Source organism: Daphnia pulicaria, chromosome 6, assembly GCF_021234035.1.
Source record: "Daphnia pulicaria isolate SC F1-1A chromosome 6, SC_F0-13Bv2, whole genome shotgun sequence".
NCBI lineage: Eukaryota > Metazoa > Arthropoda > Branchiopoda > Diplostraca > Daphniidae > Daphnia > Daphnia pulicaria.
Genome location: NC_060918.1, coordinates 21,530,219 through 21,556,036, shown reverse-complemented (window position 1 = coordinate 21,556,036; position 25,818 = coordinate 21,530,219). Strand labels below are relative to the sequence as shown.

The following is a 25,818-nucleotide window of genomic DNA, read 5'->3' as shown; positions in this document are numbered from 1 at the left end:
TCCAATTTTAGTTTATTTTCTTTCGCACTAGTATCTGTCATTTAGGGAGATAATAGGCGAGATTTCAACCCATTGTTCTCTGTTGGCTCTATGAAGCCGATTTCGCAGACAATATTTATGGATGTGATGAGAGATAGAACATCAACGTTCTTAGCCCTTTCTCCGAAATGGCGAAGTCAACAAGCGTAGCGAAGGACACAAGGAAATCGTTGGTTGAAGGCCTCTAGTCTGACAAGTAGTAGGCAAGAGGCATTTCTAGAAATTCATGGCGTATAGCCGAATACCAAAATCGTTATAATTAACCTCTAGAGAAACTATCATTTCCACCATTTCCATGAAGTAAGTCCACCAAAATCCTGGTGTGCTTCATGTTATCATTCATGAGTAACAGCTGCTACGACGCACTATACAAGTTCAGGACTGGGGAGTCAGACAGATGAGATATACAGTGTGAACCGATCTTTAAATATTCATTTGTAGACTTTCCTTCTATTTGTCAGTTTGATAAAATTTTAGTGCCCTAATTGGTTGATCCAACTGTAAATATCTTTCAAAATGCCCATAGTGAAAATTGTGAAACCTCTTTTTAAATTGTGCATCAAAAGCATTAGCACAAATTTAGAAATCAGTGATTGCGTGGATAAGCTTAACATAGGGAATAAGCGAGATAACAACTTGGTCGGAATTTCCAAAATAAGCAATTATCCATTTATTCATCAGTTGCGTAAGTTTCCAAATAAAAAATATGTCAAGTACAATTCATCCTAAATTTAAATTTGTCTATATTTTATTTTTTATTTTTATTTCAGCCGCAGTTGTTTCGGAAGAAATTTTTAAACATCTCTGGAAAGCAGAAGAATCGCTTTATAAGAAAATGCTTCCCGAACATATTACGAATGCACCGTATTTGCATTATTTGAGGCTTTGTCCTTATTTCGAAGACTTTTTGCATTCCATCCCAAAGTTTGGAAAATTGCAAATATTGGAAATGCCCCGCACTGAAGTTGGAGATCTTTGTTTGAAACTCGTAGGAACTTACTGCCTAGATCTCAGGTGGAATTATAATTTTTTTAAATTATTATCAAATAAGCTTAAATTAATTGTTTTGTTTTTTTTACCCCTATACAACAGAGTGTTGAATGTTTTTGCTTGCAGTAAAGTAACCGATGTTGGAATTCAATGGCTCTGTGCTGACGACGATAATCCTGAAACGGTGAAGGACAGACCGGGTCAATGCAAGGCAATTAAAAAATTAAATGTTTGCTTGACCAAAGTAACAGAGGAAGGAATTAAAACAGCCCTCAGGAATTTGCCCACTTTAAGTGCTATAATCCACGAAACTAAAATCTTTCAAGTCCTGGTAGAACTGACTGAAACGAGGCTGGATCAAAACCAGACGCGCGTTCCATTCTCATTATCCAGGCTCATTGTATCTGGTCTCTTTTTATCGACTTGCTTAAGTCGTAATCTGGGGCTGACGTCGTCCATGTGCCCTTCGCTTCACAAGATAGACATGATTTTGGAGAAAGGACTCACCGATATCGACCTCCAGTGTTTAACGTCCTTAAAAATGCTCCGCGAAATCAACTTTTACAGGAAAACGGGAGAAGAAAGAGAAGATATTGACATCACTTTCGATGGCGGAGTGGCTAAACTACTGGAGGAAATAGGAAGTTCGCTGGAGAAGTTGGGTCTCTCTTGCTTTGATGTCGTCAACATTTCGACCATCATCAAATTGTGTCCCAACTTGAACTTCCTGGCCATCCATCATACCCGCGATAGCGGTAACAGGGAATTGTTGGAAAGTGAAATCAACCGATTCAAAATTGAATGGAGGAGAGAAGAAAAGAAAATGTTGAAGAACCTCGCCGTTCTTTTTTGCGGTTACAACATTCCGTCGGAACTTTTGCTCTGGCTTTTGAGCTTCCCCTCGCTGGTGGATGTCCGGCTCTTTTTTTGCGATTCGTTGACCGACGGCCTTATAGAGAAAACCGTCAAACGTCGCCATTTTCAGAATTTGAGGGTGTTGGTGCTCTTGCGTTGTCACCTGGTGACCAATAAGGGAATCGACGCATTATTGGTCGACGGCAATTTAATCAGCGAAATGTTTTTCTCACATTGCAATCAATTGACGCTGAAGAATGTTTCCGATTGGCACAAGCTCGCCCGTAAGAAAAATTGGGAATTGTTTTTCTACATGCAAGAATCGATTACTCATGTTACGGCCAAGTTTGGTGAACGAAAATTCTGATTTTTGTTTCTGTTTAATTTTTTCTGATTATGTATTTACCCCAAGTATTCATTAAATGTTGTATGTGATAGGCAATCGATTTCCGCCCAAATGCCAAATCACCTGATCAAATACATATGGCGACAATAGAAAAATGTGCGCGTGTTAGTATTGACTTAATGAATATGGCACTGGCAAATCTATAGAGCAAAGCAATTAATACGAATTAATAGGTAACTTTATTTACTGTCAATTGGGATTTGATGCGTTGGCAGTACTTTCACCGCAACCGTTCCGGTCGGTTGCTCTTGATCAGTTTGTCAAAAATATAAAAAAGGTTGGTTGTCAATTGTTTGATTCAAATGAAATTGAACTATACCCTAAACATCCACACAATTTGTAAATATTTGAAATCGCAGGATGAAATCATTTCTGTCAGTCACATTTCTGCTAATCTCAGTCGGGATAACGACGACCGTGTCCGATCCTGTGAAGGAATGGAGACAAGGCGACAACGGTAGGTCACGCTGGGCCGTGAACTGCGTATTCCGGATTCTACAAATGAATCCGGTTATTGAGCCTGCTATCGTCGGTGTAACGACTCCAGTCGAGAAATGCGGCGAAGCCTGTCTCGCTAATCCCGAATGCCACCACTTCACCTACACCCGTTCAAAAGGCTTGTGTATTCTGTTGAAAAAAACGAATTACGATTTGAAAGCTGTCACTTTTCCGCAATTGAGTGGTAGCCTCTGCGGCTACATTCCCAGTCGTACCCGTCAACCATATTAGTATGAAATTGTAACATCAAAGTTTTGAACTGCCAATAAATATGAAATAACAGGACGAGGTCCATACGTGTATTGACGTGTGTGAAGACGGAATTAGTTTTTTTACACAGATAACAACATTTTCGGTCAACCGATCCGTCGACAAATTTTTCTTACATCTGAATGGCTTTGCATTATAGGCTATTTTAAATTAATGATTGGTTGAAACTATTGAATCGAAAGAGCGTCGCATTTCTGCCAATTCTGATCTGCGCTTTTAAGTTTCAAGTAAGACTTTCGGATGTGCTCCAAGAGTTTCGCCAGGGTGTCCGAGCTGATCGTGTTCTGGGCTTTCATCTGCTTGAGCTTCTTCATCTGGACGCGGAACATGTGAGTCTGCCTGGATATCAATTTGGGAATGATGGCGTGAACGGCGTCGTGATCCAGGGCTTCGCTGATGGTCTTTTTCAAATTGCTCCTCAATTCGTGAAACGCGTCGCTGGGCATGGGCCGGGCAATGCTGACGTTGTCCAAAACTGTCGGTTCCAAAATAGCCAAGTTATCTGAGATGCGCGAACTGATGTCCAGGAAGAATTCGGCCGCTTCGTTGTACACACGGGTCAACCCTGTGGTCATTTTGCACGTCTCACGTTCCATCCGCACGAGACTGTCGCTACTGGTGCCATTAAACAAGGCCAGTTTTCGATTGAGATTGTCCTGATTCTCGACCAGTCTCTCGATGGCGATGGAAAGCTCGTTGTCAACCTCATTCCATTTTTGAATTTGTTCTGTCAACTTATTCAACTCGATAGTGGAGCAGTTACTTTTCCATTTGGCGTGTTCCAGCCTGGCATTGGAATTGGCCCACTCTTGGTCGGAAGGTCGCCCGAAGCAGACGGACGTCGACGTGTAAGTGATGGGCCACCAGTTCCATTCCCAACTCTCGAAACAATTGACCGAATCGCTCCTCATTTTGAGCGATTGCCATTCATGCGAGGCCGATTCCAGTTCGGCGTTGTCTCGTTCCAAACGCAGGGCCGTTTCGATGCTGGAATTCGTGACAGATTGAATGGCTTTTTCCAATTGCCTTTGGCTGTGGGCGGAGGAATGCAGGTGTCCTTCGACGACGTTGATTGCCTTTTCCAGATTCATTAGCTTTTTGCCCAGCGAGCCGTTGACGACGACTTTCATCAGGTGAAACAGCTGCTCGAATTTTCTGGCCGTCGACAGGTAATGGTGGGCGATTCTCTTGGTGAATTCAGTCACATTTCTCAACGGCTGCTCAACGAATTCGAAGAGGTGATTGGAATTCGAATAGACATCCAAGGAGCGGTAAACGTGAGTTAACTGATCGTCAACTTGGGTGGAGAGCGAATCAATTCGCTCGGCGCTGGCGTTGGCCACTCTGAAGCTGTCGACCAATTTCTTGGTGATTTTCAGCATCGACGCTTGAAATCTCTTCGAATCTTTGGCAAATTTGCCCACCGTCACCAGCGGGAAATTCAATTGAGGAATTTGAATGGCGATTTCATCTTGGAAGGTGCTACACTGTTTCTTGGTGAAATCATCACTGGGCTTGACTGACAAAACTGTTTTAGTGGATTCCGTGCTATCGAGAGTCCGATTCTGCTGGTGATTCAAATGGAAAACTAACGTGATCAACAACAAAATAATCCAGAGAATGCAAACGATGAGACAGACGACTCCAGTCCGTCCGCCGCACCAAGAAGAACTCGATGAACCCCTCCGTTTCTGACACATGCTGAAGCTGGGCGGCCACTCGATGGACTGTTTCTGGGTCGCTTGCAACCAACGACAGTCCTTTTTATAACCCATGTTAATATATTTCTCTTGTATTTACAAGTTGCCTGCTGGGTTTTGGCAACACGCCGTCACGTTTCACTCTGGCCAGCCTGATAACCAAACCCGGTTGCCCCGTTGCTTATCCTGGATGACTGTAACATTTCCCTTGAGGCGATATCCAGCTTCGACTTGCGGTCACGTTCTCAATTTCTTTTCCGGTTTGCCCATAGTGGAGTAAAGTTATGCCAAAAGGCTATGTTAACCTAGAACAAATTGCAAGAATTGATTTTTTGAATGAGCTTTATTACTATCAAGGTAATAAAGAGTTGTTTAAAACCCTCCGAAGAAATAATTATATTTACTATTAAAAATATTGGATTTAAATTAAAAATTTCATTAAACTTTTAATTAAGTACCGAATTTAAAATATTAAAAATTAAAAAAAATCATGAAATGAAACCTTGTGATAGGCTACATCATATCACCAAATATGAATGTTTTCTGTTGAACGGTATTTTAGTTGTATAATTTAGAAGTTGTGAAATTTTTAAAAATTTTACAGTGCCGCCAAAAAGGTTTAACACGGTCTCTTATGCCCGATAGTCCCTTACTAAAGTGACGATAACTTATAAACTATAGGACCTAAATTTTTTCTATTGTTGTTAACAAATAAAGAACATCCTAGCGTATAAGAATCGATCGTTGAAATATGGTGTTAATAGGACTTTTTCTTTAGTTTTTCATACTTAAAGTTAGTCTATGATTTTCCCTTATTCCCACCACGAGCGTTGTCATCGTTTTCAGGCAAAATCATAGATTAACTTTAAGTATGAAAAACTAAAGAAAAAGTCCTATTAACACCATATTTCAACGATCGATTCTTATACGCTAGGATGTTCTTTATTTGTTAACAACAATAGAAAAAATTTAGGTCCTATAGTTTATAAGTTATCGTCACTTTAGTAAGGGACTATCGGGCATAAGAGACCGTGTTAAACCTTTTTGGCGGCACTGTAAAATTTTTAAAAATTTCACAACTTCTAAATTATACAACTAAAATACCGTTCAACAGAAAACATTCATATTTGGTGATATGATGTAGCCTATCACAAGGTTTCATTTCATGATTTTTTTTAATTTTTAATATTTTAAATTCGGTACTTAATTAAAAGTTTAATGAAATTTTTAATTTAAATCCAATATTTTTAATAGTAAATATAATTATTTCTTCGGAGGGTTTTAAACAACTCTTTATTACCTTGATAGTAATAAAGCTCATTAAAAAAATCAATTCTTGCAATTTGTTCTAGGTTAAAATCTAACTTTACTCCACTACCAGCCCAAAGAGCTTTCAAGCTTTTCTGCTGCTCTCTCTGACAAGGGCATGAACGATAGTTGAACGGTCTGCTCCCTTTACATATAACCATACCACAAATTAAAATATAATTAACTCGTTAATTCACTTTTTAGGTTTTTTTTTTCGTTCACGTCGACTGTGTCACGAACACGCAACACAGAGTGCGTGAAACAAATTAAATTTCGGATTGATTAAAACGTAGAACAGAAATACAAGGAACGAATCTCGATCTCATTAAAAAGAAAGTATATACATTTTCACGAGTACAAAATTAATAGCTTAATGAAGGGAATTCGAAACAGGATATCAATTGTTTCTGAAAAACCCTTAACTCGGGAGATCCCCGAAATCCCAATCTATAAGTTCAATATTCTGTTCAATAAACGGGGATCGACAATAAATTTATTTTATTGCGTTTCAAGTCAAGGAATTCCGGTTCAAATTTGTTAAATAAATTATCTAGGAGAAAATGAAAGAAAAAAGGAAAATGTCGTGATGAATTCTAGAGGGGGGGGGGGGTTTCAATGCATAATTTTTACCTGTTTTCCAACCAGAACTAGATCTAGAACACCCATATTTGGAAAGGTAAAACGTTTACAAGAAAAAGTAATGAAAATAATATTAGTGTAAATTTTTATGATAATGTGGTCATGTGGCCCAATGGATAAGGCGCTTGCCTACGGAGCAAGAGATTCCAGGTTACTTAATAACTGAGGTAATTCCTTAGTGATTTTAACCTCCTAGAAATTGACATTGTTATTTGAACCCGTCGTACATTTTACAGATCATATGGTTTGTCGAAGTTAATTGGTGATAGCTTCGTTAGTTATAACTTGGACAGGAATCAACACAGTCACTTCCAAAACCTGGATATCATTTGAATATTGGGCGTGCCCGCATGGGCGAGTCTGTTTTATGAGCGGGTGAAACTGATTAGAGAGAAATGACCCTGGCCGCCCTTATTCCGGTTTGAATACATTTCATTGGCTTTGATTCAAAACTGGATAAAATTGTTTGATTATTTTTTTGCCGACCAGCAGCTATTTTTTTGTTGACTGTAGTATTTGTCGCAACTGAGTAAGCGACTGTGACTGTAACGGCCTTGTGCGAAAACACTGTTCAATACTATACATGGTCTACGATTGGCTCATTCTGGTTTGACGAGCATCAACGAAATGTTTCTCCAACAAAGAGCTTGCATCAAATGTGGAAATCCCCCTTCACACAGAATTAATTAAATTTTTCGAAAGGTATGATAGTGTTGTTTGTGCCCTCATGATAAATAGACGTAAGTAGCCAGCAGCCTGTTTAGCAGGTTCTTATCGAGAGGTAGCTAAAAAGGAGATCGACATACGAAAAAAAAGAAAACTCGTACAAACATTTCCAAAAGAGGAAAATAAAATAATCGACAAAATTCAATGTTAATTCTTGGTGAATTTTTAGATTAAAATTAATTAACTCTTCATTTATGTATTTTTTTTAAAATAAAGATTGGTGGTTCACATTTTTCCATCATCCCAAATAGGACTTTTGATTTGGGCAAGAAACATGGTTTTAACTCAGTTATGCCGATTTGTTTCATTTTACATATTCACATTTCTTTTTAATTTGTTATTTACTTTAATTTTCACTTTACATGTATGTACGCGAAATCTATGTACTTATTTATGAAAGGTTTCGTCACGACTTCTGCCTATGCTGCAATTGCCGCATTCCATGCACCGGTGGAAATCATGAAAAGGGCTTTATGAGGAAGCAAATTGGAAGATTACAATAGAAAAGTACAGCATCACGCAGGATGTGTGTGTTAAAACAGAATATGGAAATGATGGAATCCATGAGTATGTATTAACCATGTATGCGTCATCAATTGAAAATTAGTAAATAAAATTACTCCCGTCATTTACAAACAATTTTATTAAAAAATTTAATTTCTTAGTTTAATTTCTTTTAGTCACGAAAAGAGGGCGTTCGAAACGGACAAGAAACACGCGGTGAAGGGATCTGTCCCCAGATGGAGTCTGAAGAACATTTTAACATGTGATCATGATGTGATGATTTTCAATGGCGCTAGTTTTAACAGCACAATTGAATCCATTTTTGTTGGTTTCGTGAACAATAAATTCTCCTGTGAAAAAAAAAAAATTACTGAACAAAGTCACGTTTGATTAAAGAAGCCATTTTTCTGCGAATGTAACATGCCATGGTTTTTGGTGGCGTGATAATGGCTGGCAGTCCTGGCACATTCAGCAGCATGCATAAGCCACCACGTGTTTTCGTAAGACGTAGAAAACGCAAAGTGTAAAATACCTCATACTCTATCCTTATTCTGCATCTAATTCAGCATATTTATTCACATTAACAGTTTTAAGTGACTGTGTTTCATGCTCTGCTGGGTTTCAAGCATGGCTTATCGTAACTTTCATGGCATGACTAGCTCTCAGGTGCATGTAGCAAAAAAACTCTTGGACCGTCTCATCAAGTTAATTCAACATGCTGCTTGATGCTCTTTCTACTCAATTTGCCCAACTTTCCTATGGTGGAACACATCATCATTCTATCGAAACACCAGCTCAATTCCCCAACACCATGTGCTCATCAGATCACCCAAGACACGGAGCTTCAGGTTGCAGACTTGCAGCATCTTTCTGTGGAAGAAGGTAGGATAACCTCACAATAATATTAATTGGTTGCTTTTATTCTAGATGTGTGGCCTTTCCCTGGTTTAATGCCACACCCTTCATTATATACTTTGTGATTTTTTCTTTGACTCGCCGCGAACCATTTTTTGTTGAACTGTTTTTAGCCTTGAATTCTCATTCGTGGAAAACATTTCGCCATCCACAAAGATGCTCTGATCGCGATCAAAGTAGTGCTAAAATTAGACCACAAACACCAGTCAAACTACGTTTTAATTTAACATTAAACTGGTTTCCACCTTAATTAAGAAAATTATCCCAAGGAAACGTTGAAATCGTGTTTTAAAAATATATCAGTTCCCAAACAAAGTTGTAAATCAATGGGGAGTTCAAACTTCAAACTGATCTCCTTTTTGATTTTTTGGTAAAATTATTTCTTTTTAATTTGATGGAATAATTTAATTCAAAAACACGACAAACTTCTCCGGCTATTTTTTCTTGAATCCTTCAATTTTCTTGGAATTCTTCGGTTAGGCCTTTTGCTTTATTAAGTAATAGTCGAGACCAGTTCTGCGTATTGTTGACAGCGTGTGTTTGATGTAGAATGCTTGATTGCGCAACTTTTGCCTTTTTTGTGACTGGAATAATTTGATACCGTAGACCATTTTGGTCTTCCCATTCATTCAAAATCAATCACGAAAATTCACGAAAATGTGTCCATGTCGTTTCCGGCTACTAGGTGGCGTGGCAGTCGCGGAAAACGAATCGAATCCACTCTCTCAATTCGATTCGCCGATTCAAATTCGCCTGTTGAAAGAAAACAAAAATGTATCGCTTCTCTTTTAAGTGTCCTCTTAACGAAGAAATGGATTCCGTGTGAATCGAATTTAATTCCCTTTATCGAGGTGAATCACCAAGGCTGAGAAATTGAAAACAGCGCCACTAAAAAACGACCGAAAAGTTTTTCGAGACGCAGTTATGGGTTGGGTTTTTTTTTTTTTTGTTTTAAAGTGAATAGGAGAACCCCTGCGTGATGGATTAGGTAGCAGAGTAGATGGGATTTAGATTGGCGTCGGCGGCGGTCGACTGTGTGGTGTAGTTACGAAAACCAAAACAAAATAAAAAAGGGAAAGAAAAAAGCAACACGTTGGGTGCCCTTCGTCTGGGGGGATGTGTGTGAGGGGAGTCTCGAATGGAAGCAAGGACCCAATATACAACATATCTTTAACGACATCCGATACACAGACAGCGAGAGAGAGAGAGAGAGAGCCCCCAGTGATTAGGTTGTAAGTGAGTAGCCCCCTGTTGGAGATGGTGGCCGGGGCCATCAGCCAAGGGCCAAGAATCTATCAATTCCAATAGTATAGTCATAGCACAAGGCATTTTGTTCGGCGCTGATGGCGTGGTGTGTCGAGCTCGTTCACACGACGGACGACGGCCAATGCGCGGCCTTGTTGTTGTTAGCTGGCGACTGGGACGGACTGGGTCATCGCCAGCGATTAGCCCCTTGGTATCATCAGACTCTCTCGCGTTTTTGTTTGTCATTTCTGTTTTTGTTGCGAAAACTTTAGATATTTTTTTTTATTATGAAAGTCTGATAAAATTGAGATTATAGTTCCCATTTGACGGACGAACTTTGCAGCCCCAGCCGGTAACTATATCTATCCGCTGTTGCAATAGCGAAATCCAATCCAAACTAACGACTTAACGACTCGCTCTCCCCCCCATCCATGCCGAGATAAAAACAAAAACGTTGAGAGATGCGACGTGAACTTGTTGCCGGATTTGTCGCCCGCAATCTTTGTCTCTCTCTCTCTCTGCGTGAAAACGAATCAGACCGGCAACTATAAAAACGCCGAAAATCAAGTTGAATCTACCGCCGGTCGGTTCGGGATCAACTGGTTCTCGGCGGCGTGTTCATATGCGCAGTTTTTTTTTTTTCTCTTTGAAAGAAATCTTCCGTTTGAGAGAACCATGAAATGGAGATGACATTGAATGAGAAACTCTACGACGTATACCAACGAACGAACGAACGACTGGGTGACCTCGCCAAAACAGAGAGAGATGAGCTGAATCGGCAAAATTGATTCTGTGTGAGAGAGAGAGAGATGTAGTCAACGACACTCGAGAACTTTACTACACCAGACAACACAAGGGCCCTCGACAGATTTGTTCTTGTTTCCAATGAGCTAGGAGATGGGGGGAAAGAGAGAAGTTACCCGGAGAACGTTAGATGGTCATCAAGTTACGGTGGCAGCAGCAGCAGCCCCGGTCCGACGATGATTGCCGACTGCGTTGGAGAACAGTTATAGGTCGGGGCTGCTCATGTTTTTAAGAGCAGCATTTTCAACATGATGTACCCGTTTAAATCAATGTTGTTGTTTAACCCCGGCCTCTTTTATCGAACCCGGCAGTTGTACTCTGGCGTGTACATTGTCCTCCCCCCCCCCCCCCCCCCCACTTACACACTCGATGGGAAAAAAAGAAATTTGGTTTTATCTATCAGGTCGGCGATATGGTGGACTATTCATTGATTTTTGCAGTTATCTCTTGAAGCGAGTGAGGGAGAAAACCGACTCGAGTTGATGATGATGATGATGAAACTTTGTGTGTGAGAAATGTCTTTTGGGGTTGAAAAGATATGGACGAGAAGAGAGAGCCCCCCTCTCAGTTTGAACAAGCCGTAGGAGATCCTTAAAGGCGCGCTATATTTGAACAGAGCTGCAAAATACACCAGGCGAGAGCTGGTGTATGTGCTGCGGTGCTCTATATATACAGCGTGGTGGTGTGTCTCTCAGACTCCTACTGCGTGCATGTAGATTAGGTTTTTCTCGGGTGTCTACTACTAAGGCTCCTTTTTTTCTCTCGATATGTTTGTACTTTTTGGGCTCCCTTTTTCTTTCCTCTCCTTGCTCAGATGCCGACCGTACGATAAAACAAAACTTTTGTGTTCCGTCTTCTCTATATTCTTTTTGAAAATGTTTTTGTGTGTGTGTCCCTTTTCTTTTCTTCCCCCCTACATCTTCTTATAGACAGGTTTGTTTTTGTTTCAATGGATGTCTTATCAAAAGACAGATCTGTCTCCTAGACGGATCTATAGGAAGAAGAGAAAAAAACAGGAGACAGACTAGACGCGCGTGGAACGTGGAATCCTTGGGATATCTTTCGGGGTGAATGCGGAAAATGAAGACTGGCAGCTCTCGATCTAGTGCTAGCAAAGATATGTCGATACATGTAGCTGCGAACGACAGGATTATATTTCGTTCCTTTTCTTCTTCTCATGTGTGAATCGATTCCAGCACCTTATTCGTACACACTCTAATGAAATGCACACATGTGCATCACAGTTTCTTTTTTTTCCTTTGAAATTGTTTTGACTGATGGTTGCCGATTGACAAATTCTAGAGGGATCAATTTACCGCGTCCTTCACCTTTTTCTATTTTTTCCATTCCCCGGAGTGTCCAATCGGAAAAATTTCCAGGACTTTTTTTTTTTTGGTAGGGGGGGAATGGACTCAATTGGAGGTATTTTGTGAAGGTTACAAGCTTGGAAGGAAGCGTCTTCGTGGAAAAGCCACATTCACTTTTATTTAATTTCTACCGAGTATAAGACGGCACTTTAATCTCTTGGACGTCTGGAAACGTTGGCGAGTTGCACCATCATCCCATCCGCCACCTTACTCGTCGGTTTTTCCGAGTAGATGTCTTTTGTTCATTCTCATTTCCCTTTTTTTTCCGTATTCAATGCATATCTTTCTCTCATCTGCCGGGGGGGATTTGACAGACACATGTGGCATAACACTCGCACAGGTGAGCAACATTAGCCTGTTCGCCTATATAATAAAACCATAGTGGCATATCGCACACTGTTTCCGGTTATTTTTTCTAGGTTTGCAGAGTACATTTGAGGTGCGTAGGTAGTTAGCACTAGGTTGGGCCGCCATCCTCATGAATTGGACAATGCGACAGTCCAGGAAAGAAGAGAGAGATAAATTGACATGTCGGACAGACCAGAAGTTGGTAGGAGGAGAAAGGAGTACGGTAAAAAGTAGATATTTGTGAGTGTGACACCTGTCTAGGGCTATCATGAAAACGAGGGGGGGAGGAAAAAGGCTGGACACTCGATTGGAACAGGTGTCGGTTGTAAATGTCGACAAACTCGCCAAAAAAAGAGGGTAAACGGTGTGTCTGCGTGTGCTATACCGGCTAGTATAGTAGGGCAGTATAATACGATAGTATGTGTTACACTCAATATAACCAACAATTTACCATCACCGCACACTTTTACTGGAATATTCAATTGTATCGTCGTACGTTACAACATTTTCCTCCTTTTTCTTTCCCTGTTTGTCTGTCTGTCTGCAGGGACAGATGATGAAAATGCCGAGGTTGACAAAAGGATGCCCCTTCTTATTTTTCTTTGAAAAAAAAAATGAAAAAGAAAAAGACACAAGTGAGATAAAAAGGAGGATTGGATGATGTGGACAGGTGTATGCCTCTATGCAGCAGACGTTTTCTCCTATTTTTTTTTTTTTTAATATTTTTTGGCAGGTAAGAGCTTCTTGACACTCTAGAGGCTCGTTCCTTGATCCCCTAGCTGCTTCCACTCCATTCTGGTAATAGGCGAGCGTATATGACAAAAATAAAAATCAAAAAGATAAGCCAATCCATCAACGGAGACAAGGTCATTTCTTCTTCTTAACTTTCCCCTTGAAAATGATAACCTAACGAATATATTCAAAAAGAAACAAAAAATCTCTGTGCTGCTGCCTTTTGCCTAAAGAGGGAAATCGATCACAATGAAGAGGGGCTATTCTGTCATTCTTTTCGCCCTCCATCTACCGAACCCGAAGGTTGGTAATTGTATATCTGCATCTATCATGACTGGGAAATCTTAATTGGCAATAAATGGGAGAGACCGAGAGAGAGAGAGAAAGCAGACGATTGTCAGCAGAGACCAACAGTTATTTTTGGCTTGTGCCGGACGTTTTTTTTTTTTTCTTTCCCAACGCCCTCGGTCCCACCCCACTTGAAAGAGCAGCAGCTGCCCATAATAATTTTCGCTTGCGCCGTCGAATAATAATCTCACAATAACACACCAACAACAAACCACCCGTAGGAGCGGCGGACCGCTAGTGGAGGACACGGGGCATTTATTAATCGTTCTCTATTTCTTTTTTTTTATTACATCACTGAAGAGGAGGACGAAGGTTGTGGGGTACAATTGCAAGAGCAATCCAACAACAACACACACAAAGTTCATAAAGTCACCAACAAATATGAGGGGATGAAAAATTGTCGTTAGAATTCGATGGCCACCCAGAGCGGAAAAATAAAAATAAAAGAAGCCAAAGAGAGCTAAACAAGACAACACCTGAGATACCAAATACTCTAGTCCCACTGGAGTTTGGTAGCCAGTAAAAAACTATTAATATTTTTATTATTATTTGGACTAGAAAAGGGACGACAATAAGTTTGACCCTTTTTTTTTAAACTTTTTTTTGGCTTTTATTTTCATTCCGGCCAAATGGAAAGCATATGCCCGAATAAATCAAGTGAAAAACTAAAGCGCATCTCTCGAGCATCTTCTTCTCCTTCTTGTTGTTTGTTTCCAAAAGTCGAAAAGAATTTCGTCGCTAACAAATTAGCTCAGACGCTTGTCAAGACACTCCTCCTTCGGCTGTCCTCTCCCAGGTTTTTTTTTGGTATTTTCCAACTTTTCAACATTCATTTTCGTGTGTGAAGCTATCCGTTGGTCTTCCCCCCACCCGTCATTCGACTTCACTTTGGTGCATGCATCTCTTATCGTCTTTAATGAGCCTCCCACGACATGGAGCAGAAGAACCCCCCCCATCTCTCAGAAGTCATTAACTTTTGCTCCGTACACTCTGTGAGAGAGACTCCCGAGCATATAACTTGACCTTCTGTGTTATCTGTCATCAATTACAGCCGCTCTCTCCGGGGTTAGAAATTTTAAGTCAATATACGTAGGCCACAACACTTACTACACTTGCTACTACTACCACTATTCAAACAAAAGCGATATGGGTCGTCTACGAAACATATTTCTTGATTCCTTGTTTGTTGTCGTTGTCTAATGAATAAAAAGAACATTTTTTTTGGCCAGCCAGCCAACACACAATCAGATGACATTAATCAGCCGCGCTCAGATGGAATTGTGCGCAAATGCATGATGGTTGTGCGGGTTTTTCTATGTGTGTCTGGATGTGCAAGCCCGTATGTTTGCGATTGCCACAATAATTTTAGCCACTAGTGAAAGAAGAAACTTTTTTTTTTTCCTCCTTCTTTCTGTAGCCTGTGAATGTCATACGAGTTGAAGGAGGGAGAAGAGATATAACTTGATCTCTCCGATATCGTGATGGATGATGACACTAGGGCTAGAAGACTCGTTTGTCCTTTGCCGATTTTTTTCTTCTTCTTTCACCCCCTAAAAGAAGATGAAGAAGAAGAAGATGCTAGGCATATGTGTGTGTGTTGTTATACGAAGACTTAAAGGTCGGCAAGGTTATCGATTCCTCCCACCAAGCTAGCAACTTTCTCTCGGCTGTAACCGAACCGAATTTAAAACCTCCGCGTACAATTTTTTCGCTGCCCCCCCCCACCTTTTTTTGTGTCTTTGCTCTCCTTATATTTGGACGTTTTACAAGTGAAATACTAGAACGTGGAATTTCACCAGAGTTGCTCGGCCTGATGATTCATGATAAAAAAATAAAATAAAAATCAAGTTACATTTGTTTTTTTTTTGCCTTTTAAAAAAGATTTGTCCTTTTTATTTCTTGTAATATTATTTTTAAAAATTTCCTACTGGAGGGAGACAAGTCAATGGGACTGTGCCCCCGTTACGTCCTTGGTCGTCCGCCATCTGTTGTTGTATCTCGTCTGTTTCACTTTATTTGGTTATTTTCACACTGTTTCTCTCTCATCATCATTTGTGTGATTTTTTGGGAGATTCTCTCCTGAAGGGGGTTTACTTTTTCATTTTCTCCATTTGGGGCTTTGAAGGGGCAGACAAGAGAGGGATCGGGGTGGTGGGGAGTGAGCTGCGTTTGTTATATTGTTTTAGATTTCTTCTGGTATATAGAAATGTAAGAGCTGAGCTCATCCGAGACGTGCGGAACGGATGAGGTAATTGGTGGAAAAAAGAAGAAGACAACAGGTGCCAGCCGCACCGAAGGGGGGGCCGAGAGGGGAAGCTCTGGGTGTGTTTTTCCGACATCATCCGCCCCCTGAAACAAAAAAATTAACCAAACTAACTTTTTTAAAAAAATCGAAGAAGGAAGAAAAGGGTAAATAATAATAACAGCCCGTGAAGTAGCCGCCAAAGTCATATACAACTCGAGTTAACAATAGATGAAAATAGATTGAGCCTCTCTCGCCCAAATTGGTGGTTTGTCGAAATTGAATTCAATTTCATTAGACTTTTGCACGAGATGGAAAAAGAAGAAGATTTATTTATCCGAATCGATCAACATTCTATATTGGAGATTGCTAACACAAATCGACCGTGTCTGATGATGTGCTACCTACCCCTGTGAATCAGTTCGTTAAAAAAAGAAAAGAATGGAATATGATTCATCTTTCTCCGCTGGATTCCGTCCGCTTCCGTGAAGCGGAATGGATTTCCCCCTTACCAAAAAAGTGCCCTGTCGCGTCACTGTCGATCCTTATTTGATATCGTCCATCACCAGAGAAACTAGACGGTTGCCGCCCACACAATATCTATAAGGTCTCTCTTGCTGGGTGCACTCTGCTGTGCATACCTGTGGGAGAAGAAATAAAAAAGCAGTGCACACCTCTTGTTTGTTGAATAGAACGAAAATCAACTTGATGGTTTTCTGCTTGGAGAGACAGAGGGGGGGGGGGAACTTGAATTTTTCCCGCTGAATCATTCCACAGTGACGGCAGGTCGGATGGCCATGAATGGGAAAAAAAGGGACTTTTTTTTCTTTTCTTTTCTTGTGTGTAGTGACCCTGGGTCCAGCACCGATGGTCCCAATATCACACTCTTTGGCGCTCCTATATGCCCCGTGTATCTTTGTTGTTTCCGTTGGGGGAACCCGAAATCTCCAGAGAAGAATGAGAGTAGAAATTTCGCCGGTAGAAGAAGAAGAAACTGCTTCTTCCCTTTTTGTTGTGTGTCTGTCCATTCAATGGGGAGAAAAAACCATTGAAGAAGAAGGGACAAATACCAATTTTGTATGTAGGAATGGCCGTTGTGCGGTCAGAATTCTTTTTCACATGGACGAAAATGGCGATAAGACTTCTTCTTTTCAAATTCGTCTTAGGTCGTTTTTCTTTCTTGAAATAAAAGATGCGAGTGAAGTTTCTTAAAGCTCAGGAAACTTTTGGGGTTCATCAGAAACTCTGCAGGGATCAACTCGGTTTCCTACAGTTTATTTTTTAGTATCCGCTTCTCTTATTTTGTTTCATTACCGGAAGGACCTTATGACCGCCCCGGTTATGTACTATTGAATGAAACTGCCCCCACCAACACACACACACACACACACGCACAACAAAGCAATCGTTATAATGTCTACTATACTCTGGGGCCATCAATTTCCGACCGTTTCTTGTGAATGAGTCGTTTGCAATCGTTTCTACTCAACAGAGTAATAATAGAGTCCATGTTTCTTTTTTTTCTTGTTCTCGATCTTTGTCCAAAAGTCGTTAAAGGAAAAAAAACAACAGTATACACACGTACGTGTCCGTGGACAATTTGCCATCACTTAGTGTATGTTTGTTGCTAATAAAAGAAAGGTGTTGGGGGGTTTGAAAAAAAAATGAAACGTGTGTGTGCAAGTGTCTTTTTCTCTCCAGAGGGCCGTAAAAGGCTAAAACATTTATTTTTCAGCTACTACTTCAACACTTGTTGTACAGCTATAGGGGGATGATCCCGATGGATAGGTGTAGAAAGGGATCCATCAACGACTCTGATGGACGGCTGGACACAATGGCGAACAAGAGTGTAAACATTCGGCTGCTGCTGGTGTGGTCCCCCTTTTTTCTTTCTATACTGGATGGTGTATTACTGATTGCCGTACTAATTAAACACCTGCCCTGGACTGTGTCGAGCATCTGGTTCTATCAATAGATAAATCCACCCCCCCCCTCCCCTGGAAAAATGTTTCATAGAAAGATCAACATGGGCCTCTTGGATGATGATGGAAGAGTTGTTGTTTCTCTCTTCTTCCATCTGAACATTTCTGGGCCCTTGGGGTGTCTGTTGTTGCATTTTGGACATCGGAGGAGAAATAATAAATGCGGCCGCCCTCTACACAAAAGTGTTTGTGTGTTGTCTATTTGGGCATGAATATTTCTGGGAGGGATATTTACCTGATGGATTGATTGATAGGCTGAGGTCTATAGTCTCCCAAGAAAAAACAAAATTTTATTTCTTTTTTCTTTTTCAAGCTTTTTGATTTTTCACACATGATTTTTTCCAACCGTCTCCTGTGTGTAGTAGTAGCTCTCTGACTTTGGTTGCTAAGGGGTCGTCGGGTACAAAGGTCGCCCACATTTCTTTCCTATACGGGGTTTCATTTTTACTATGATTTCGAATATCTCTCTGCGCGTGTGTGTGCTGTTTGACGTTGTTGAATAAACAAGGCGTGGCAAGCCAACGAGAGAGTGAACAATTTTTTCTTATCGGACAAGGACCCCATTCGCATCCCCTCTGTTAACCTTCAGAGCTTCACTGACCGCATATTTGTGTTTTTAAGTTCAACACACACACACAGAGAAAGTCTACAGGCGGACAGATTACGTGCAAACACACACTAAATCCAATATAACCTGACCCCCTCGCGCTCGAAAACCCCTACACTCTGCGCTTGTCAATCAATAACTGCGAATCGAATTATATAGCCTTGGCCAAAAGCGAAAATTGTGGGCGGGAAATTTGAAAAATCAAATTTGCCAGTCACACACATTTCATTTTTTTTTTTTCAAATATTCCGCCTCTTTTTTATTTTTGTTTGACGGTTTTTAAAGATGTCTCGGAGTTTTTGTTGTCGTCCAAGCAAATGTCAATATTGACGCGGGACTTAGGGAGTCATGGGGACTTGGATATGGAAGAAGTTGTGACAGACGTGGGATCAAAAACCACGGCGCTTAGTTCCGGTCCACAGTCTCCCGTATTTTCTCTCGACAGAAAAGTCTCACCCAAAAAAAGTGGAGCTTGTGCATCATCTCTAATGCTCTAGATTTGTTACTGTAGGCTCTAACTTTTGCCTTATAGCTCTGAGAGTTCTAGCGACAACTACCGGGATATGATATAAATCGCTCCACACGGAGATAACTCCCGAGAAAGGGGAGAAAAATGTTTTCTTTTTTTTTAAATAAAAGCTTGGAGCCCATTTATCTCCCTGTCATTTTCTAGACTACAAGAAAAGGAAGTGCTCGGCGCGTGCACGGCATTTTGTGCGGATGGGAAAAATAAAAGTTGTCGGATGATGAAAGAGAGCATCCTCCTCCTTCTTTGATTTCGTAACAGAAAAATGCAGGAGGTGTGTCCTTGTAGAAGAAGAATACGGTACAAACACACAGAAACCTTCAGCAAAAGGTTCGTCTGTACTCCTATTACAACTCGGTTTTGTATGTACGTATAGAAAAAAACGAGAGCGCAGAAATATCCTGTTAGACCACACCTGTCCTTGTACAATTTATTCCTCGCTCTCCTTTTTTGTGAACGCACTCGAGGCCATTGTGTAGAGTGAAAGAGACGAGAGGAGAGAGAAAGAAATAATACAGAAACCTTGGTTATAAGATTGCAAGGTCTTCCAAGATGCGCTCAGCCCCGACACACTCAAAAGAAAAAGAAGAAAAAAGATAGGAAGGTGTTTTTGTTAAGAGACTCTATACGACTGTACGGTGGTACGGTAGGTGGTGTTTGCGTGTGCAAGGTCCTCTATGGGTTAGCCAACACATGGCGTTTTTGAGGAGGGAAGAGCAGCTGTACCGCAGACAATTGCGACGGTACCGTACAAGGATCTAAGCTTTTGTTATGAAATACATTTGAAATTGGGCGACATGTTCCTCCAGCACTGGTGCTGAATCGCTCGCACACCGAAATATATATATCTGGAAAGAAGCAGAAGAATCGGGATTGTGTTTGGTCGGTGTTGTAACAATGTTGCGGCCCGATCGACAAACCTCAAAGAAGAAGAGAGAAAAACCCCAACTGGGTTTTTACCCCCGTCCTATTATTATTAGTTTGTTCTACAAAACGTTAAAACATGAAAAACCACCGGTGTATTTATTTTATTTTACGGTCGAAATGTGAAACTTTGTTTGGTTGTTTTTTTTTAAAATGCAATTGCCTTCGTTATTTCTACCGCTAGAAACTTGTTCTTCTTTTTTCTTGTCGGAGGGTTTAATTCCTGTAGCGGTCAGTGGTCACCGAGCTCGACCAATCATGCAAGTTGATTATCTATTAGTTATTTAAGATATTTTACGGAATCGTCAGGTTATACATCCCCCCGCACCAATTTAGTGGCGGAGCAGCAAGTTGTCCATTAACGAAGGTAGTCACGAGGTCGAATCGCTGGATGATTGTTATTTTACACACAGAGAGAAAAAAGCGAGCTCGATATAATAATAATGACATCAACCACCGCCATTCGTCTATTTCTCTCGCCCCTCTGCGGGATTTTTATTGCGCTTTATTTGTGGTCGGTATAATTACGGCCGGCCGGTATTTACGACTCGCCAGACGGAGGTGAAACATCTCTCATCATCCCTTCTCTCTTTCTCTTTCTCTTGTGGCTTTGACACAGTCATTGAGATGTTTTTTTTTCTTTTGGGAGTTCGTACCCGTCGTTTGACCCCTCGGAGGGCCTTCCCTTCAACGCTTTCTCTCTTCACACACACAACATTCGGTTGCGTAACACACTAACAAAATGAAATCAAAGTGGTTAGGTCAGATGACTGGCAAGTCTTTTTTTTTTTTGTTCTTTCTAAAGGAGATTGTCTGTTGGCTGATGGTTTCTTCTCTTCGAACCGTTTCGAAATAAAACAATCAGTTTTGGCTGTTTGTATATTTATTCCCCTTGGCTGGCGAATTTGCATATTCACGTATACAGACAGACGAATAAATAACAAGTGGTGTGATTTTTTCTTTTTTAGACTTTTGTGCTCGATTTTTCTTTCTGCTTTTGGGGAATTTTTATAAATAGACGGATTTGACCTCCTGCTTCTGGCTAATTATCGCTAGAGGTACGCATTCACGCAGAGTTTGTGTGTGTCTGTCTGTCGTTTAGATAGCCTGAAATCTGTCCTTAGCAACAGGAGCGTCTAAAAAAGAGGTAATTCCAGCTCTTTTATATGGATGGTCAGCTGGCTCGCTCGCCTGATGATCTTTAAAAGGCGTTTTTTCGTGATAGGAAAATTTGAAAAAGAAAAGAAAGAAAAAGTGGGGAGTTTAGAATCGATGTATTATCAGCTAATATAGGCAGCAGTGATGAGGAATGCTGTCGGGACTAGTTTTTATTTTAATTTTTTTTGGTTTGGTTTGGTTTGTCTTGTCGATGCCCCTCGTCCACCATATTTGGGGGGTCAGTCCTTTGTATTTCTCGGTATTGTATTATTATAACATCCATGGCAAGAGTCGATTCTTTCGATATGAGCAACCATTTTTTGTTTGTTTCTTCTTAATTTCCTTTAAACATTTTTCAATCAAAACACGACACGAACTTTTTATTTGAAAAAAAAAAGACTTGACGTTTTTTTTTGTTTCAACTCCCTTCAGCTTTCTGTTACCAAAAAGATTCATCTTCCTGTTTGGTTGTTTTTAAATTTTATATAATATTTTTTTTTTCATCTTCTTATCTTTCAATCTCATTTGACAGAGCAAGCCCCTCTCTACTCATAAGAGGTTTTAAACAAAATAATATATTTTTTTTAGATAATACAAACCTATAAACCTTCCTTTTTGTCTTTTGAAACAAACCGAAAAAGAAGAAGCTCAGGAAAATAATAAAAAAATAATAAAATTCAACATTATGTGAACCGGCTCTTGTGTTATCCTTCCCATGTGTGTGTGTGTGTGTGTCTGGGGTTCTTTTGCGGATCTTTGAGTAACTCGACACGCCCTTTATTATATAGCTGCTGCTCCTATCCTGCTACCGACTCTTTACAAGGGAGAGAGAGAACATAATAGCTCTGTATAGGCCTATTTCTTCCCCCGACACACACACGAAATTGTGCCAGTTTAGGCCTTTAAAGATTCAGCCGAAACTGAAGAAGAAGAAGAAGAGAATGTTTCATCATTTGATATAATAGAGAGGTCTATATACGAGGAATAAAAGAAGAAAAATACGATTTTTTTCTTCTTTCCTTTTCTTTATAAGGCCCCCCTACATACAATCCTTGTTTGATGTAGATATAACGGACGATATGCCGATCTACCGCCCTTTTGATATCCCGTCTCCTTCTTTTGACCGGGTGATGACGGAGCCGCTTCTGGCCGAGCAAATCATCAGGTAAAAAAATAGAAAAGAAAAAGCTTTACAGCACACACAACTAGAACTAGAACTCAATCGCAATTCTATTGTATTTGATTTCCCCCCCACCATTTTTCGGTAGAGACCACCCTCCTATTTTTCCCTAGTCTGACCCAATCACTGGGCTCGCAGTCGCGTCTAGAATGTGCAGTCGACCGTATAGAGGAAGAAGATGGAAATAATAATAAAGCCAAGAAAAGGTCTTTTTTTTTTCCTACCGAGGCTTGTTGCTTGACCGTTTGATGGACGAGAGGGACGAGGTGGTTGGTAGGTGGTCAGTTCGGCGTGAAATGTGATCTCATAATGTAAGAGACAGAAGGAGGGCAGCCACAGGGCTTGGCCATCTCAACGTCATTTATATATATAGTCCATAAACACTATATATCCAACAGTATACACTTTTGGTAAGAGGGGGAATGAAATTCGACCGAAAACGGCGGTGCTGGGGAGTTTTACGTTTCCCCGATTGAGAGGACACACAACGGTCCCTCCGCATTTCTCTCTCTCTCTTTTTTAAAGGGAAACCAATGAAAACTGGGCCCGGCAGATGCATCGATTTTTCCAGGAAAATGTAGCCAGGGATCGCTGCTGCGACTAGACTCTCGGGTTTGTTTTTAAAAGTCTACAAAAATATGGGGGTATCCCGTTTTTTGACAGTTGAGACTTTGTATTAAAAAAGGGAAATTTAATCCAACAAATTTTAAAATTGAAAATAGATAGATTTTTGTTTTCTCTCTCTATCTCTCATTCCGAACCATTTAAAAACGGGAATCGACTATATGTGTGTGTGTGGATTATATAACCTATTTCTCTCTTTTAATAGATCGCATTTCTACCGACGTTTTGGGTGCGTTTGGGGGGGAGGAAGGGGGCTCTCTCTTTCATCACTTTATAATTTCTATTTCTAGTGTCATTTCAAATTACTTTCACAACTGTCGCTCCTGGCGGCGCTGAAAGATTGCGAATTAGATTTTATTAGTTTGAAAAAAAAATGAAGGCGGGCTCAAAGTCTATTTTTGAACCACCCAATTTCAAATTTCTAAGATTAGATTGATATTTATTTATTTAGACTTTCGGCTCAATGTGTGTACATCATTTTCGAAAATAAATAAAACTAATTTTTTTTTGTGATTTACTTTTTTTTTCTAGTCTGCTGTTGCTGCTGCTGAACGGTTGACATTTCCGGCACGCCGCATTTCGTCTGAAAAGGTAAGCAACACACACACGTAACAATATTCCGTTTCTTTTTTGTACCTGTTGGGTTGTAATGAGCGTCTGTCTGGCTCCTGTCTGCGTGAGCTGCCATCAAAAATAGCAGACGAAAGGAGAGGCAAACAACACGAAACAACACGAAAAAAAAATGATTGTTACGGCTGGCCCACTTTTGTATTTTTTCGGTTTTAGTCTTTTGATTAACTGTCTGTTGCGTTGAAAATGTTGTAACGCGCTAAAAGCGATGGGACATGTCGACTTTTGCTTACACACGAAAAAACGTCCATCAAAACACGAGAGAGAGGACTGTTATTAAATGGATGATACAACAACCAGTTCCGCTGCGCACACTCGACGCGGTGTATTGTATATATTTTGGGGGTTTGAAAGAATTGGATTTCTTCCAGATCAAACAAAAAGGGGGAGACGACATTTTGTTTGTTTTGGTTCAACCGGGGAATTCACTGGAAAAAAGATGAAATCTCTCCAAACAGTTGAGACGAAAACAAAAATGAATGGGAATCCTTTTTTTCTGTGGAAAAACATTTCCGAAATGAGCCGGAAAGAACTCGTAAAAAATAAAAGAAACGGGAAGAATTCGTTTTTCTATTCCATTTCTTCTATTATTCGAATCATTCCGTCGTGTTTATCTTTTTGTTCTTCTTCTTCCCTACTGAACGTGAAGGAAACGAGTTCACGCACATCGAAACTCACCAATCTCATAAAACATTTCCTTTTGTCTTTCTTCAAAAAACTGAAAAACTAAAATAGTTCGAATGTTATATAAAACCCAAAATTTTTTTACTAAAAAAAAAGGCTTTCAAGCAGCTGCATCGGAGTAAAAAAGAATTCTTAGAGAACTCCGCCTACCCTGTAAAACCCCAAACTTCTCGAGTCAGAAAAGGGAAAAAACCGTCCCCCAATTACGAAAGAAAATGAAAAAGTTCTTGGCCGTGCGTCTTACCACCAGAGTTTAAGGGGGAAGAAGAAGAAGAAGAAGAAAAGGGTAAAAGATGATCATAATCTTTTCCCCAAGTCTATTATGAATAGGTACATAGAGAGACCAAGTATAGATGTAGTAGTGGGGGGACTCCGCCTCGCCGACTTGTGGGAGGAGGACAGTTAGACAACCGGAAAGTAATGTTACAACAAGGCGCCCATTTATTTTCGCCAGTTGGGAGAAAGAGAGAGAGCTCGTAAATAACCGTAGAGGCGTCAATGGAAAGAAAAATGCCTTATTTTCCGATTGGCTTTTTGAATTTTCTATCTCTCTCGGCTGTCGAAACTGAATTGGATCAAATCACATCATTCGCTTCGATTGGCGGTTTGAAAAAATTGTGTCGCGCCACTTGTCGGTAATATAATGATCCCCTCCAGGTGTTGAATAATGGAGGTTTTTTGTCGAATTAAAGATGGATGATGAATCCGTGAGCCCCCTTGTGCGTGTGTATGTGATCCAGATTCGAGGGGCCCAACCACCTTTACGGTTGTAGCCCCCCAACTACCCCCAATTGGAGAATAACAAGGGCTCGCTAGGTGAAAGAAGCTGCGCAACAATTGAAAAACAAAAAATAGACCTAGTAGACAAAGGTCTAGAAAAACTGGAAAAAAAGATCCCTTATAAACCTAGCTTCTTTTCCCTATCCTATTGTTTGGTCTCGGTTGTCGTTAGATTGGATATACGGGCGGGGTGAGTAGATAGAAGTAACTCTCTCCTAGGTTATCCGTGGGAATCATGTGACAAAAACCTTTGGCGTCCCCCCCCCCCCCCATTTTTTTAAATTTTATTTTCCAATTTTTTTTTTTGTAGTCACGTTGATGTCAATTAAATTATTTTTTCGTTGAATATTGCGTTATTTATATATATACACTGCTCGGAGAAAAAAATGATTGGTCTGCGGCTGCCGAGCCGGACGGAAGCGGTCAATATTGTGCGAACGCCAACAGTCACCCTTAACTAACTTACACGCACAGCCAACTGGAGTGAGTGTCTGTTATTGGGTTTCTTTTTTTCTTTTTTCTTTTTCTTTTTTTCTGCCTACGCATTTGGAAATTACATTTATTTAATAGACAGACAGAGAGAGATAGGGGCTGGTCGTTCTTTTTTTATTTTTTAAGTTTTTACTCGCCATTTGAATTCCCAGGTAATGCTACACCTGTAATCTATACCGTCTCTGCACAGGTATGGTGGCATGATATAATAAAAGGTCCGTGCAATGATTCAATCGTCTAATGTTACCAACTACTTACTGTATTACAGGTATTTATGGCCGTTGTTACGGGCTGC

At 40.4% G+C, this 25,818-nt stretch overlaps 2 protein-coding genes across 2 annotated transcripts in view; both read left to right on the top strand.

Annotated features, from left to right (window-relative positions):
* Positions 1-175: 175 nt before the first annotated feature.
* On the top strand, positions 176-2,380 carry LOC124342687. Its single transcript, XM_046795791.1, has 3 exons — positions 176-724; positions 810-1,053; positions 1,132-2,380. The coding sequence occupies exons 1-3, from the start codon at positions 556-558 to the stop codon at positions 2,249-2,251; spliced, it is 1,533 nt and encodes a 510-aa protein (XP_046651747.1). The 5' UTR covers positions 176-555; the 3' UTR covers positions 2,252-2,380.
* Positions 2,381-8,693: 6,313 nt separating this feature from the next.
* Positions 8,694-25,818, top strand: part of LOC124342654 (uncharacterized protein DDB_G0271670-like) — a 37,629-nt gene continuing 20,504 nt past the window's right edge. The window contains exons 1-2 of the mRNA XM_046795729.1: positions 8,694-8,817; positions 23,469-23,528. The gene's annotated coding sequence lies outside the window, so the exon portion shown is untranslated. The remainder of the gene's footprint in view (positions 8,818-23,468; positions 23,529-25,818) is intronic.